Genomic DNA, 14,126 nt, shown 5'->3' on the forward strand with positions numbered 1-14,126 from the left:
CTTCACTTTCCTCACTGTATATTTAAGTGTTTCATTAGACTAAGGGCCTTCTTTCAATTCAAACATTCTGTGATCTGTAAGACATCCCCAGACCTCCAGGGTTATAGACTTTAATTGGGAAGGTAACACACCACCAACAAAGATGAAGAGCCATCAAAGGGACCAAATATGAAGAGACAGATGGCTGGGACCAACAATGAAAGTTACAGGCATTACTGAACATCAGGCACCATCATTCCGGAGTCACTCCCCACCTGGGAAATGTTGGCTGGTGAGGCTTGATATGGGAGTGTTTTGACAATGAGATGAAAACAAAATGATCTGAAGAGACATCGAGCAACTAGAAGCTGTGTTTCTAAAGAATGCAAAGCGCCGCTCATGATAGTAATATTGTCAGTATCCCTCCTACTTCTATGGTCTCTCTTAAATAGCAAAGCTATTTTCCCTGCAGAAGCGACAGCTTGATGATCCTAACGTTTCACCAGCAGAGACTCTTCTCTCATTTCTTCCAAAGTTTCCTTTTATTCATTCCAGTTGCTGGATGAATGACCTTGATTATAAAACAAAAACCTGCATTTGCACTTCCTGCAGAACAACCCCCACATGGGTAATGAGCTGATGCAGGCACCGCAGGGCTGGATATTTTGGCAAATGAGCTCTCCCTTAAGTTCCTGGGACACTGCTTAGTCAGGAATCCTCACAGACGCTGTCCTTGGTGCTCAGCGTGTTTAGTATGCTTCTCACCTCATCTCCTTCAACCTCTCTCTTTCTCTCAGTTGCCCACAGAATACTCAGGGTGTCCTTGACAAGCACCCCTCTCTGCCCAGATTACTGCAAAGGTACAGCTTCATGGCCCACAATTTCTTTCTCCTCCAGGACACTGTGAGAGCAGTTCCACTTACTGAGAAGCTTAGCTGACCCACATCTTTGTGGACACCTTTCCTTGAGTATCTCCCATGATGATACTGGACCTCAGGGTGTCGATACAATGAGCTAAGAATCTTTGAAGCAGGTTGGTCCCCGCCTTCACCATGTTATCCCAACACCCAAAGGTGGAGTTGTAGCACCCAAATTTCCTTTCAAGGAAAGATGTGTTACCCAGCTGGTGGGAGTGGGGGACACAGATAGACTGCAGCTGCCATCCCTGCAGAAGCGGCCTCAGTGGCAGAGCCACATTGCCCAGAGTTATGCCCTTCCCATGTGCCCCTGGCATGAAACAACTCATCACGGTTGAAGTAGAAAGCCTGATCATTTTGTCTTGCACAGACAACCTGAGTTCTGACCCCCACAAGGGTTCAAGTAAGGCTTGTCAGGCCTGCATCACTTTGCAGCTTCTCCTCCTCCTCATCCTGCTTCCTGTCCACAGAGGCCCATCCTGAATAATGTCCTCCCACCCAGCTCCATGTCAGAGGCTTCTTCCCAAAGAACCCATGACATGTGGGAATGGGGACTAGCAGACAGGGGGCACGCAGGTGGTTGTCTTGAAGCCCTCAACACAGTGAGTATTTGATGAGTGATAATAAAAATGACAATGTAACCTCCCCCAACCCTATCACCATCCCTAGCTCCCTCAGAGAACTGTTTCTATAGGAACAGGGCAGAAGTCAGCAGCTATGGAAGTTGTTGCCAACCCTGCAGCAGCAGCTGAGTCCCAGCCAAACCCCAGGAGGAGGCTGGAGAAGAAAGCAGACAGGCGGAAGGGAAGAAGATGGCCCAGGAGAGAACCACCTCCAGATGTTTCCAGTAGGAAGGGAGCTGGGGCATATAAGGATGAGTGCATGAGCTGCCTTAGGCAACTGTGGTCTGGGTCCTGACTCTGTGATGTTTGATCAGTTACAAAACTTCTGTGACTCAGTTTCCTCACCTGTACAAAAAAAATACGCATTTTAGGGCTTTAGCAAAGCCTAAATGTGATGATCTATATAAAAGTATGTTGCTGTCAGTACATGTATGCTGCCTCCCTGGCCCCCTGGGCCCTCACCCAACTGCTTTGCACAGGGAAGTTTCTCAGTAAATAAATAGCACCCCACTGCCTCTATCAAAATTAATTAGTTGGAAAAAAAAGTGGGCTGGCTTGGAGATGAAACCTGCTACTCACAGGGGAGATGATAAATACCAGAAGATAGGAAATAAACTTTCTATTTTTATTACACAGTTATTTCACACAACAAATATTCAACAGAATTGCATGGAAGATTAAAAACAACAGGAGTTCAGGAGTTTGCAAATGGTCATTTTCTTTTGAATACATCAGAAGAGGCCTCTAAGAATAGTACCTTTCAACTTAAAAAAAAAAAAAAAGAGGGAGTGTCTATTTTAGGATTGAGGCAGAGCAATTAAATGTGCCATCAGGGTAAGAGGTTTGTGGAGGCCAGACTCTAACTTTTTCAGCTGTGCTTACCTTGAGGAGACAGTAGCCAGCATTTGGGAGTTTCATTATTCTGGGGTGCTTACATGGAGAATCAGCTTTAGAAACAAAATCTGTTTTTCTATAACAGAAGATTGAGCTGGCTTCCAAACTGACTCAAATGTTTAAGGTAAGTACATCAGCACTCCCCTCTTCTTTCAACAGAAAAGAATCACAGAGGTCATCCATGGTCATTGTGGATAAATTAGAAAACATGGAAGGGAAAAGTCCCTCAGAGAACCATTAGTATCACTGTGGTATTTCTGGTGTGTGCATGTGTGTGTATCCACTATAGTTTATTTCTTAATAACACCTCTCATCCCAATGAATATGTAACTACTTCATCATTTTTAATAAACTGAGAACTTCTTTATTCTAGAAGACATATTAGCCCTTACTGCTAGGCATTTATTTTGACTCTCAATTTTTACTACTGTAAACCACACTGCCCTGAGAATCTTTGTATATATTTCTCTTTACACACAACTCTGATTATTCCTTTAAGATAAATCCCTAGACATAGACTTGCTGGGCCAAAAAATATTTTAATCTTTCAGGTTAGTTTAACCTAGATGTTGAAAGCCAAACTTATTCTAGGTTGTAATTAACACTGTTTTCAAGGGGGTCACAAATACATTAAAGATGCAATGTGAGGCACCTTTAGTAAAAACTTCATTCAATTTATGAAAATCTAAAAATCGAATATAGGCATTTTCTTTATAAAGCCTTAGCTGGAAGTGAGAGCCCAGTGGTCTCAAAGTCTCTGAACCAGCAGCATCAGTATCATGTGGGAAAATGTTAGAGATGCAGGTTTCTGGGGCCCACACAAACCTATTGAATCCGAATCTCTAGGGGTGGTACCCAGCGATCAGGTTCTCATGCGGAGTTCATCGCTTCCTGCCTGGAGTTCTAGTTATTTGGTCTAGAGATAACAATAAACCCAGAAGTTCCCTGAAAACATGAAGTGTGTCTGATATTGCTCTGTGAGCCCTATGATGGTTTATGTCAGAAAATACTTGATAGATGTGCCATCATTTGCAATGCAGGCTTACATTTCCAACTTTTCACATAAATAAACTAATAGAACTTTTAAATGAACTGGATAAGAAATCCTCTACCCTGAAAAATGGGTGGACAGTCTTCTGTCAGTGACACAGCTTTACTGACCCAACCAGAGCAGCCTCAAAAAGCAACTGGTCTGGTGCGTAATCACTGCTGATAGAATAGCTTGACACTGCCCCCTTGAGAACTAGCTGTGTCTAAAGTTCAAATGGCCAGGATGACTTGTCATTTGCTGGGCCTCGAACACCCACCTCTCTCTGGAAGGCACTTTGATGGCCATCTGTGCCACCTGCACACACTCCCAGGAGCATCACTGAGCCTCTTCTGGGGCCAAGAGGGATGACAAGAGACCGTGTCCCTTTCACCCCTTTTAAGCTGATGGTGTGGCATTCAAGTCTCAGCTGGACACTCAGCTGAGCAGATTCAGGACCACGTTTTCTGCTTCTGCAGGTAGGCATTTCACGGAATCTATCGCCAGCTGGCACTGCTGTTGGCGTCTATTCAGGAGAGCATACTGGACAGGTTCTTACCTTTCCATACAGCATCAATCCTGAAACTGCTGCCAAAGCAAACAGCTTCTTCTGCAGTCAGCAGCACAGAAAAGAACTGAAGAATACCCCATCTCCCCCTGTTGCTGATCACCTACTCCTGTGAAAGACAAAAGAGGGGCTGTATCCACGGGACACTGCCCAGGCCATCTCTCCTCCATATGTCTAGGCACTTTTAAGGTCTAGCCTTATCATTACTGCAGTACACAGTCATTATTATTCTAGACTTCACATTCCCCCTTCCTGTGTAGGAGAATCCTCTTCTTCATGAGACAGAGTCCAGCACCCACAAAAGCAGCTATAGATGCCAGAAGGTCACTTCCCAGCCTCCGCCCCATCAGGGAGCAGGCACATGGCCAGCCTCTGAGGTGCTCCCCAGACTTACTATCAGAAGTTGCATGGAGGAAGAGTGGAGCCTGAGAAGGCCATGCAGACAGGGGTGGGGCTCCAGCCAGGGGAGCCTGGCAGCCACGCTCCACAACCATCATTTGTAGCCTTGAGGATGCTCAAGCTGCCCTAAGGAGCCGCATGTGGAGGGGAGCTGAGGCCCCAGGCAACTTGCAGTGCAAATGAGTGAGTGAGTGAGTTGCCAAGAGGTGTCCTCCAGCTCCAGTCAAGTCTTCCCATTATCACTGTCCTAAGGACATCTGACTACAACCTCAAGGAAGACCCTGAACCAGCACTCCACAGCCAAGCGGCCCCTGGATTCATGACCCACATAAACCACGAGAGGTACCGAGGACTATTGCTGTTTTCTGCCAGTGTGTTTCTGAGTAGTCATTAATACAGCCACAGTTTAAGCACGGAGTTTTTACAGAGGGTCAGGATAAGAAACTAATATATGAAGAATGTTTCTATTTCATGTTTGCTGTAGAACTATGTTGCTAAGTTTTTGTAAAGACCTTAATACACATCTACATTTTGTAGATGTCCTTTGGAGATAGATAAAAAATCTTAAAATTCATGTGAGAAAACGCATGTGAGAGGATAGGAATATTTGAAAAAAATATCAAAATTAGAAGATAAATGTCTTATCAGACATTAAAACATTCCATAAAGGCAGTGTAATGAGAACATTCTAGTACTGATAGAGGATTAAGAAGCTAGATCAGTGGGCCAAAAACAGAGGCAGAATTAAATAAGATCCAGGAGTTGGAATACAAAAAATAACTTAAATGGAAAAAATAGATTTTATTGGTGTAAAAACCTCAAGTGTGTAAAATAAGACAATAGCAATTCTGGAATGAAATTTAGGAGGCTATATTGAAAACACTCTTAAAAAACAGTGGAGGAGGAATGAATTAGGAATTTGAGATTAACGCATACACACTACTATATATAAAATAGATAACCAACAAGGACCTACTGAATAGCACAGAGAACTATACTCAATATAGCCTACAAGAAAAGAGTTTGAATTCTAAATCAATGTGCTGTGTACCTGAAATTAACATAACATTGTAAATCAACTATACTTCAATAAAGAAAGAAGGGAATAAATAAAAATACCGAATCACTATGTTGTACATCTGAAAACCTTTTAGATTATACTTATACTGTTTTGGTCAATTGTACACCAACAATATTTGAAAAAATTAAGCTGAAAAACTTAAAAAAAAAAAAGAAAAGCTAGACTATATAAAAGTCAAGTAACCTTTGCCTACTTAAAAAATAAAACAATTCCCCCACCAAAAATCCAAAAGAGACAATAAACAGAATTCATAGACATAAAACAGACTACACATATTTTGCTACACATATGATAGAAAAGGGGGTATTAATATTTTTGTAATAATTCAGCTTAATACATTGAACACTAAGTCAAGTGCAATGGCAGTGACTATTTCCACATAAAAGAGCATGGGATATTAAAGATCCTAATAACTACCTTTTACAAAGAAAAGACTTTGCTTAGGAAAAATACTAAAAAGTAGCTACCAAGACAGTTCATGCCATATTCACCAGTGTGATGGTCTGAATTGCTCGCCATTCTCAGTCAGCCTGTCCTTTCTACCTGTTCCTGGCTCTGTTTCTCTCTGTCCTGTCCTTTCCGCCTGCAGGGCCTTCCTCTCCATCTTTTCATGGCCACATCCATCCTCACATCATGAACAGTCTCAGATGCTGCCTTCTCCTTGAAACAACCTTGGTGGCTCCATCCCCCAACTAAAAGCTATTCCCCCCTTTTCTGAATTCTTATTATCTCGTTACATGGTTATTTAGGCCCTTGTCTTGGTTCTTCTCTGAAATCTTTAGCCTTTAATGGCAGGATCCAGACCTAACACATCATTGCCATCTACTACTATTCCTCTACAAAGTATATAAACTTTGATGAAATCCTAATGTGCAAGTAATAAAGGAATAAACAACTGCTGAGTTTCTTTCTTAGCTAGGTAAACTTGATTCCTGGAACTTTTTTGTAGACAGTAGGAAAATACAGAAAGTTCTTTGCTAAGAAGATGCTACTAAGAATGATTAATAGTACTATTTTAGGAATGTATTTAAATTACAAAGTCTTTCTCTACCTCCTTCCCATCACCACACACATGCCAAATGAATGTGCATGGTAGCAGACATATAGCAGCTTCTCTGTAAATCATCACTAATTCTGAATCTATTTCAATCTTTCAAGTTTCAAAGAACTTCTAGAAACTATTAAATTTTTATCAGATATAAATGTATAAAGACAGAAGGGATAGTGGCAAGTTTTGCGCATGCACATCAAAATGATCCAAGTGGTTTTTAATCGAAAATATCCCTCCTCTCCTCCAAATGCAGTGGTTTCAAAGTGTCAGTAACCAAAGATAAGACACTATGTTGAAATCACTCTAATTATTACATGAAATTCTTTTCTGTCAAGGTGAAAAACACAATAGTACAAGGTTAAATGGCTGTCAGTCATCCCTACATTTAACAGCTTAGAGTCTGAGGAGCTTAAGCAAAGGAAGTTTTGAAGGGATTCCAAAGCCCTGATGTCTTCTCTGGTCTCTATCAGTCATATTGTTTAGTGGAGATTAAACAGTAATTACCAACGTTCAATGGAAGAACTGAAGGGTAACAAATTTCAAAAAGCCAAACTGATCAGACATGTTAACACACTAAAGAAATCATAATGGGGAGTGAGGTTTGGAAGCATCTCTTGTGTTCTAATGACTTCTGTGACAACATCCTGCTTGGAGGTATAAAACAAGCCTTTTTATAAATAGTTCACCCGACTTGTATCATTCTGCTGATGACTGCTCTATAGAAGTACAGCTAATTTCCTAGTTGTTAAAAGGGCTAAACTTCATTTGTTGCCTCGGTTCCTAATCTGGTTACTAAGAAACACAGAGACAGAATTTTCCTTTTTAAAGGAAAGCAGAGGTCATCTTTGGCCTTTACTGGCTAGTGATGGGCCTGAACAGTTACTATAGCAACCCCACGTGTTGTCTGTGGAATGAGAGCCCATAATCAGTCCCCCATCTCAAGTCACTTCTTTCAAAACATCCTCCTTATTGTTTGTTAAAGCTGATTTTTTTTCTGACCATGCTTAAGAACCAGTGGTACCCTAGTCCACACAATAAAATTCAAGATTCTTAACCTGGCACCAAGGTTCCCCATGGGCTTGGTCCTGTGCATCCCGATTTGTTGATCCCTTCCTCACACCTTACACTGAAGCAGCACCAGCCTTCTTGACAGTTCCATGGATACACCCAGTTGTTTCATATTTCTGAGCCCTCTACTGCTTGATCCTTTGTAGGGAACACTTCCTCTTTCTGGCCACTTGGCTACTCTACTTACCTTTCCATTCATTCATCTAATGACTCTTGAAAATTCTGTGTGCCAGGCTATGTGCCAGATTCTGAAAACACTGATGTGAATAAGATCTTGTCCTGGTCCTCATGGACCTGGGCAATCACAAGCCTTCTCCTCCTCTGTAGAGCTTTGCTCCAGCTGCATATCCAGAGTGGACCCCTCCTAACCACCTCCCTTGTTCCCAGTATGAGTTGTCCTCTTCACAATGCCCTGTAATTACCTGCTCCCTCACTAGACTGGGAGCTCATCAAGGGAGGGACTCTGTTTTCTCCATCATTCTGTGATACCTGGCTAATCATATGTGTGTTATAAACATAGTAGGGAAGAAAGGAGAGGTGGAGAGATAGGTAGCACATTTCAACCATAGAAGCTTCATGTTTTGAAGCATCTGCCCTCAGTGAAATGGCTGTTGCCTGCATCTCTGGCTGTCCCCCAGACGCCCCAGGCATTTCTGGCCTTTCCTATTCCCTTAAAAAGTGTTTTGTTCTCCTTTCCTCACCTAATTCTACCTAGGATCCCTCAGCATTCTATTCATGACTGGCCTTGCCTTCTCGTACTCCATAGGGAACTTTAAGGGGAATTTAGGGCTTCAGAAACGAGGTGCCTCCATTTGGGAGGGTATGTCCTCCATGCATAAAAGAAGCACCAAGAGGGTGACACTGTTACAAAGCTTTGTGCTGGTCTATCCAGGACCACACTTGGTGGCTGGGACCATGTTGCAAATAGGTTTCAACATCTGAATCTTCATACAGTGCCTCGAACCCCCTAAATGTCTGACACAGATGCTTAGGATGATGAAAAAATATAATATTTGTTCCAACAAAGCTCAGTATCTCTTGTATACAGTGCTAGATAGCCCAGCAGACACTGACATCACTATAAAAAGAAGAAAATTCCTAGAAGAAGCTTTTTTCATTTTGGCTTATAATCAAGTCCTCTGTAATTTTAAGAAATATATTTATTTTTAGTTTTAGTAGCATTTTGTTTGAATTAAGCAGCAGCAGCATTTTGTTTGAATTATAAATTAGGGTGGATGTGCAGGATAAGAATCTCAGGTCTTAAGGGCATTAAATCCATGGCTCTCAAAGTATGGTCTGGATTCAGAATATCAGCATCACCTGGGAACTTGTTAGAAAGAAATTCTAAGGCACACAGCGCACTTGCGTCTTCCCAAGGCCTTTAAGTGATTCGGATGCCTGTTTAAGTGTGAGAACTACCGGTTTAAAGGCTGTAACCTGACCTTGATATGTTCAGGAGACTCAGATACTGAACCTGAAATTCAAAAAGCCAGCCTCTAATTGAGGATCCCTTGAAGCTCCACAAATGTTTTCTTATCCAACCTCTCAACTCTCCAGGGACACAGGAAGGGGAGGCATCCCTGCCCCTGTTTCACATGGAAATCAAACAGTCTGGAGTAAACTGCTGCCAGCATCATCTTCAGGGCAACAGTTACAACATACTTGGTCCAAAGAACCAGAAGGATATTTGCATCTGTTGTTCCTCCTCTCTTGTCCAGGGTTGGCAGAAGCTCTTGAAAATGTTTGTGGAAGATAATTAAGACCTGGCATGCTCAACGGGCAACTGGATATTGCCATTGCACAGGCTGATGCTGCCTGTGAGTGAAGTGTGTCAATCATCCGTTCAGTTCAGTTCGGTCGCTCAGTCGTGTCCGACTCTTTGTGACTCCATGGACTGCAGTGCACCAGGCCTCCTTGTCCATCACCAACTCCCGGAGCTTGCTCTAACTGATGTCCATTGCGTCAGTGATGCCATCCAACCATCTCATCCTCTGTCGTCCCCTTCTCCTCCGGCCTTCAATCTTTCTGAGCATCGAGGTATTTTCCAATGAGTTAGTTCTTTGCATCAGGTGGCCAAAGTATTGGAGTTTCAGCTTCAGCATCAGTCCTTCCAATGAATATTCAGGACTGATTTCCTTTAGGATTTCCTTTAGGATTGCAGTCCCAGGGACTCTAAAGAGTCTTCTCCAACACCACAGTTCAAAAGCTTCAATTCTTCGGCACTCAGCTTTCTTTGTCGTCCTACTCGCACATCCATACATGACCACTGGAAAAACCATAGCTTTGACTAGATGGACCTTTGTCGGCAAAGTAATGTCTCTGCTTTTTAATGTGCTGTCTAGGTTGGTTATAACTTTTCTCCCAAGGAGCAAGCATCTTTTAATTTTATGGCTGCAGTCACCACCTGCAGTGATGTTGGAGTCCAAGAAAAAGTCTCTCACTGTTTCCATTGTTTTCCCATCTATTTGCAATGAAGTGATGGGACCGATGCCATGATCTTCATTTTTTGAATGTTGAGTTTTAAGCCAGCTTTTTCACTCTTCTCTTTCACTTTAATCAAGAGGCTCTTCAGTCTCTTCACTTTCTGCCATAAAGGGTGGTGTCATTTGCATATCTGAGGTTATTGATATTTCTCCCATAAATCTTGATCCCAACTTGTGCTTCATCCAGTCTGGCATTTCACATGATGTGCTCTGCATATAAGTTAAATAAACAGGGTGACAATATACAGCCTTGACATACTTCTTTCCCAATTTGGAACCAGTCCATTGTTTCAAGTCTGGTTCTAACTGTTGCTTACTGACCTGCATACAGATTTCTCATGAGGCTGGTCAGGTGGTCTGATATTCCCATCTCTTGAAGAATTTTCCACAGTTTGCTGTGATTCACACAAACACTTTGGCATAGTCAATAAAGCAGAAGTAGATGTTTTCTGGAACTCTCTTGCTTTTTCGATGATCCAGTGGATGTTGGCAACTTAATCTCTGGTTCCTCTGCCTTTTCTAAGTCCAGCTTGAATGTCTGGAAGTTCTTAGTTGATGTACTATTGAAGCCTGGCTTGGAGAACTTTGAGCATTACTTTGCTAGTGTGTGAGATGAGTGCAATTGTGCGGTAGTTTGAAATCTATAGAACTACCACACAATTGCGTTCAGTGTCAGTCATGGAGGGTTCCCGTTTAAGTGACAGGGCTTTTACTCTGACATACTGAAGCTTCTATTGCCCCTTGGATCCTGTTAACATTCAGACATATATCAAAAACCATGACTATTAATAAGCTCTAACTGGGACTGTGGTTGCCAAATCTGCCAAAGTGCAGTTAGAGCAAAGCAACTATTGTCTACTTGAGCAATCTCATGCCCAGTGAGACTGCATGAGGGGATGTCTTCACGGCTCCTGTGTAATGGCAAAGAAGCTCCTGGAATCCAAAAAGCCATCATACTCTCATCTGCAATGAGCACCTCCCCAGACAGGTGTTTCTGAGGCTTGCTGCCCCTCATATCTGTGTCTGGCAGGCCATTCCTCCCTGTCCGCCCTCCTACACACACTTAGGAGTTTAGCTCTCACCTTTCCCTGTTCCTAAATTACTCATCACTCACCCATCTGCTTTCTGTATTCTCAAAGTCACTAACAGCCCTCATTTGCTCCCACCTCTTCTCTGGTTCCCTTTGTTTCTGAAGGTTTAGTGAAGTGAAGATGCTCAGTCATGTCCGACTCTTTGCGACCCCATGGACACCAGGCTTCTCCGTCCATGGGATTTTCTAGGCAAGAGTACTGGAGTGGGTTGCCTTTTCCTTCTCCAGGGAACTTCCCAACCCAGGGATTGAACCCAGGTCTCCTGCATTGTAGACAGACGCTTTACCATCTGAGCCACCAGGGAAGTCCATTCTGAAGGTTTATATCAGCTTTATTCCATTGCTGTCACTTTGGTGGCACTCCTAGCAGAGATGAATATGTATTTTTATTCCAAGTTCTAATGCTCACTTATAAAATCATATAGTCTTGAAGGGAGTTTAGATATCATCTATCCAATCCAGCATTTTATTTTTTTGCAGTGGAATCTTTTTTTAAGACACAATCTTATGTTGAAATCTAATTTATAAAACAGATAAGAGTGAAACTATTTTGGTTGAAGCTGGGAAAGGAGCAGAGTCTGCATCTCATTTCTCTTAAAATATTTAAAAATATTTGTTAAGGGCCTCTTTTGTACAAGGTCTATGTTAGACAGGGCTTCTGTCCCTGTTCTTCTCAGGGTCCCCCTCCCCTCCTTGCTAGCTTCTGCAGATCCCCAAGGAACCCAATTTGAAAATTACTGAGCTAGTCTAACTGAGGTCCAGAGAGATAGAGAGTGCTTCGCCAAAGGACAGCCTGCCTGGTCTGCTAATTTGAAACCTGGGATAAATGCACCTCATAGTGTTACTGTTGGACAGCTAAACAGGTCACAGGATGATGACCAGGAGAAAAAAACAGGGAGCTGTGTTATGAGTGAGGCTTCTCACATACAGATGCAGAAGAAGCTATAAAAAGGCTATAAACTGTGCATACATGCCTAACAAAATATTTGTGAATGCTGGCATGCATGAAAACTTCATCTTTATGTGATTCCTTTTGAAGCGACTGCTTTTGGTCACACAATTAAAAAATTTTAAATAAAAATTCACCATCAAATTTCAAAGAAAAAAGATCTTACCACTTTTCACCCAGGACCTATAAAAATTATCCCTTGGCATCCCTGAGGGACTGAGCCCTCATGAATAACAAAACCTGGGGCCCCTCAAGCCCCTGTACACAAAGGCCTGGCACAGTGCATACAGGTGGCCCTCAGGGCTGAAGGCACATCCGTCCAGGGCAGGTTCCACCTGGGCAAGCAAAACCTGCAGACAACAGACTGCATTCTCTGATATCCTATTTCTGTCAAGTGGCAATTATCATCAGTGCTGGAAGGGATCCCGGCTGGGTTTTTTGGGTTAAAAAAGGAAGAAAATAAGAAATAGGGTTTTATCTTTGAAGCACAGCAATCCCATTCCTCAAGACCAACAATGCTAAAGAAATTTTAGCTCTGTTTTTCAGATCAAATCTCTTCCAGTAATTGGCTGACCTTCAGAATGATGATACTTCCAGCTTGAATGAACATAGTGTTTCTACAGGACCAGCGAGGTAGAAAGACTCCTCTCCCAGAAAACCTGTAAAACCTATTATTGCATCCTCCTAGACCACCACTTCCCTGGTGGCTCAGAGGGTAAAGCATCTGCCTGCAATCCCAGAGACCCAGGTTCAATCCCTAGGTTGGGAAGATCCCCTGGAGAAGGAAATGGCAACCTACTCCAGTATTCTTGCCTGGAAAAGTCCATGGACAGAGAAGCCTGGTAGGCTACAGTCCATGAGGTCGCAAAGAGTTGGACACGACTGAGCAACTTCACTCACTCACTCACTCACTCACTCAGACCACCACTGGATCACAATGGACCACTGAATTTAACGATTTCACCCTTGGACACCCAGGGTCACTGAACAAGGATAAACAATTCTTCTTTGCATTTCCTGGCCCGTGGGCCAGACATTCAACTTCTGTTGGCCTGTCTCATCTGTCAAATGAGGAGGTTAGACTAAAATATCTAAGCTTTCTACTTGTTGGATATTCCAGTAGATTCAGTAGGTATCAGTATATTTTGGAATCTGAAGAGACTTACTCACCTAGAGTGGTGCAGCCCAGCACATGCTCCAAACACCTGGCCAGAGCTTCAGTATCACTGTCCTGTCAGAACAAGAGAGATTTATTTCTCTGGGGGGTAAATGTGGAAAAATGTTCTCGCTACATGCAGGCAAGAGAAAACACACGAAAATCTAGTTGCAAACTTTTTGTATGATTGCGTTTTTTGAAAAGAAGACTCTATATGAGTAGCCACATCTTCTCCCTCATGGCAATCTATATATTAGTGTCTACTGTCTACCTCTCTGATAGGAAGAGCATACACTAAAAATGTTAACAGCAGTGTGACTATAAGGTGCAGTTAAGGGGATACATTTATTTTCTCCTCTGTGTGCTTCTGTCTTTTGTAAATTTTTATAATAAATATTATTTAAACTATAAAAATGGTAAATACTTTATAATGAAGAGAAAAAGGTTTCATTCAATCTATACTAAATACCACAGAAATCAAGTGAACATTTTTTTCTAGACAGCATCTCTACCATTCTTCTTTGGAAATCCACAGTCTTCAAGGAGTCATAAGTCTAAGAACTGTACTTCTTATTTAACTCTCAATAAGAGTCAAGCACCCCCATGAGGATTTCGAGGGGGAGAATCCCAGAGCTGTACTTGATAACAAATACCATCTTTAGTGCAAAATAAACATCTAAGGCTGGAAATATCCAAAGCAGCTTCATAATGATCAGGGGAATGTAAGATCTTAATTATTTTCAGGTTTGTTATATTGAGAGAAATTAGTAATTTATGGCTCACCTACTGTATTTCAAAACAAGCTACACATTTCATATGACAGTAACTGTGGATTTTAGAA

At 42.2% G+C, this 14,126-nt stretch overlaps 1 protein-coding gene across 21 annotated transcripts in view; it reads right to left on the bottom strand.

Moving 5' to 3' along the window:
- Positions 1–14,126, bottom strand: part of NEK11 (NIMA related kinase 11) — a 274,263-nt gene that overhangs the window by 53,990 nt on the left and 206,147 nt on the right. For 19 of the 21 annotated variants that reach the window (XM_069565902.1, XM_069565829.1, XM_069565825.1 and 16 more), the window contains one exon: positions 13,300–13,360. In XM_069565902.1, the coding sequence (XP_069422003.1) occupies positions 13,300–13,360 (61 nt within the window). Of the gene's footprint in view, positions 1–3,999; positions 4,118–13,299; positions 13,361–14,126 lie in introns of all 21 variants that reach the window. The other 2 variants (XR_011251824.1, XM_069565810.1) reach the window with 1 other exon arrangement.

Source organism: Ovis canadensis, chromosome 1 (genome assembly GCF_042477335.2).
Source record: "Ovis canadensis isolate MfBH-ARS-UI-01 breed Bighorn chromosome 1, ARS-UI_OviCan_v2, whole genome shotgun sequence".
Lineage (NCBI taxonomy): Eukaryota > Metazoa > Chordata > Mammalia > Artiodactyla > Bovidae > Ovis > Ovis canadensis.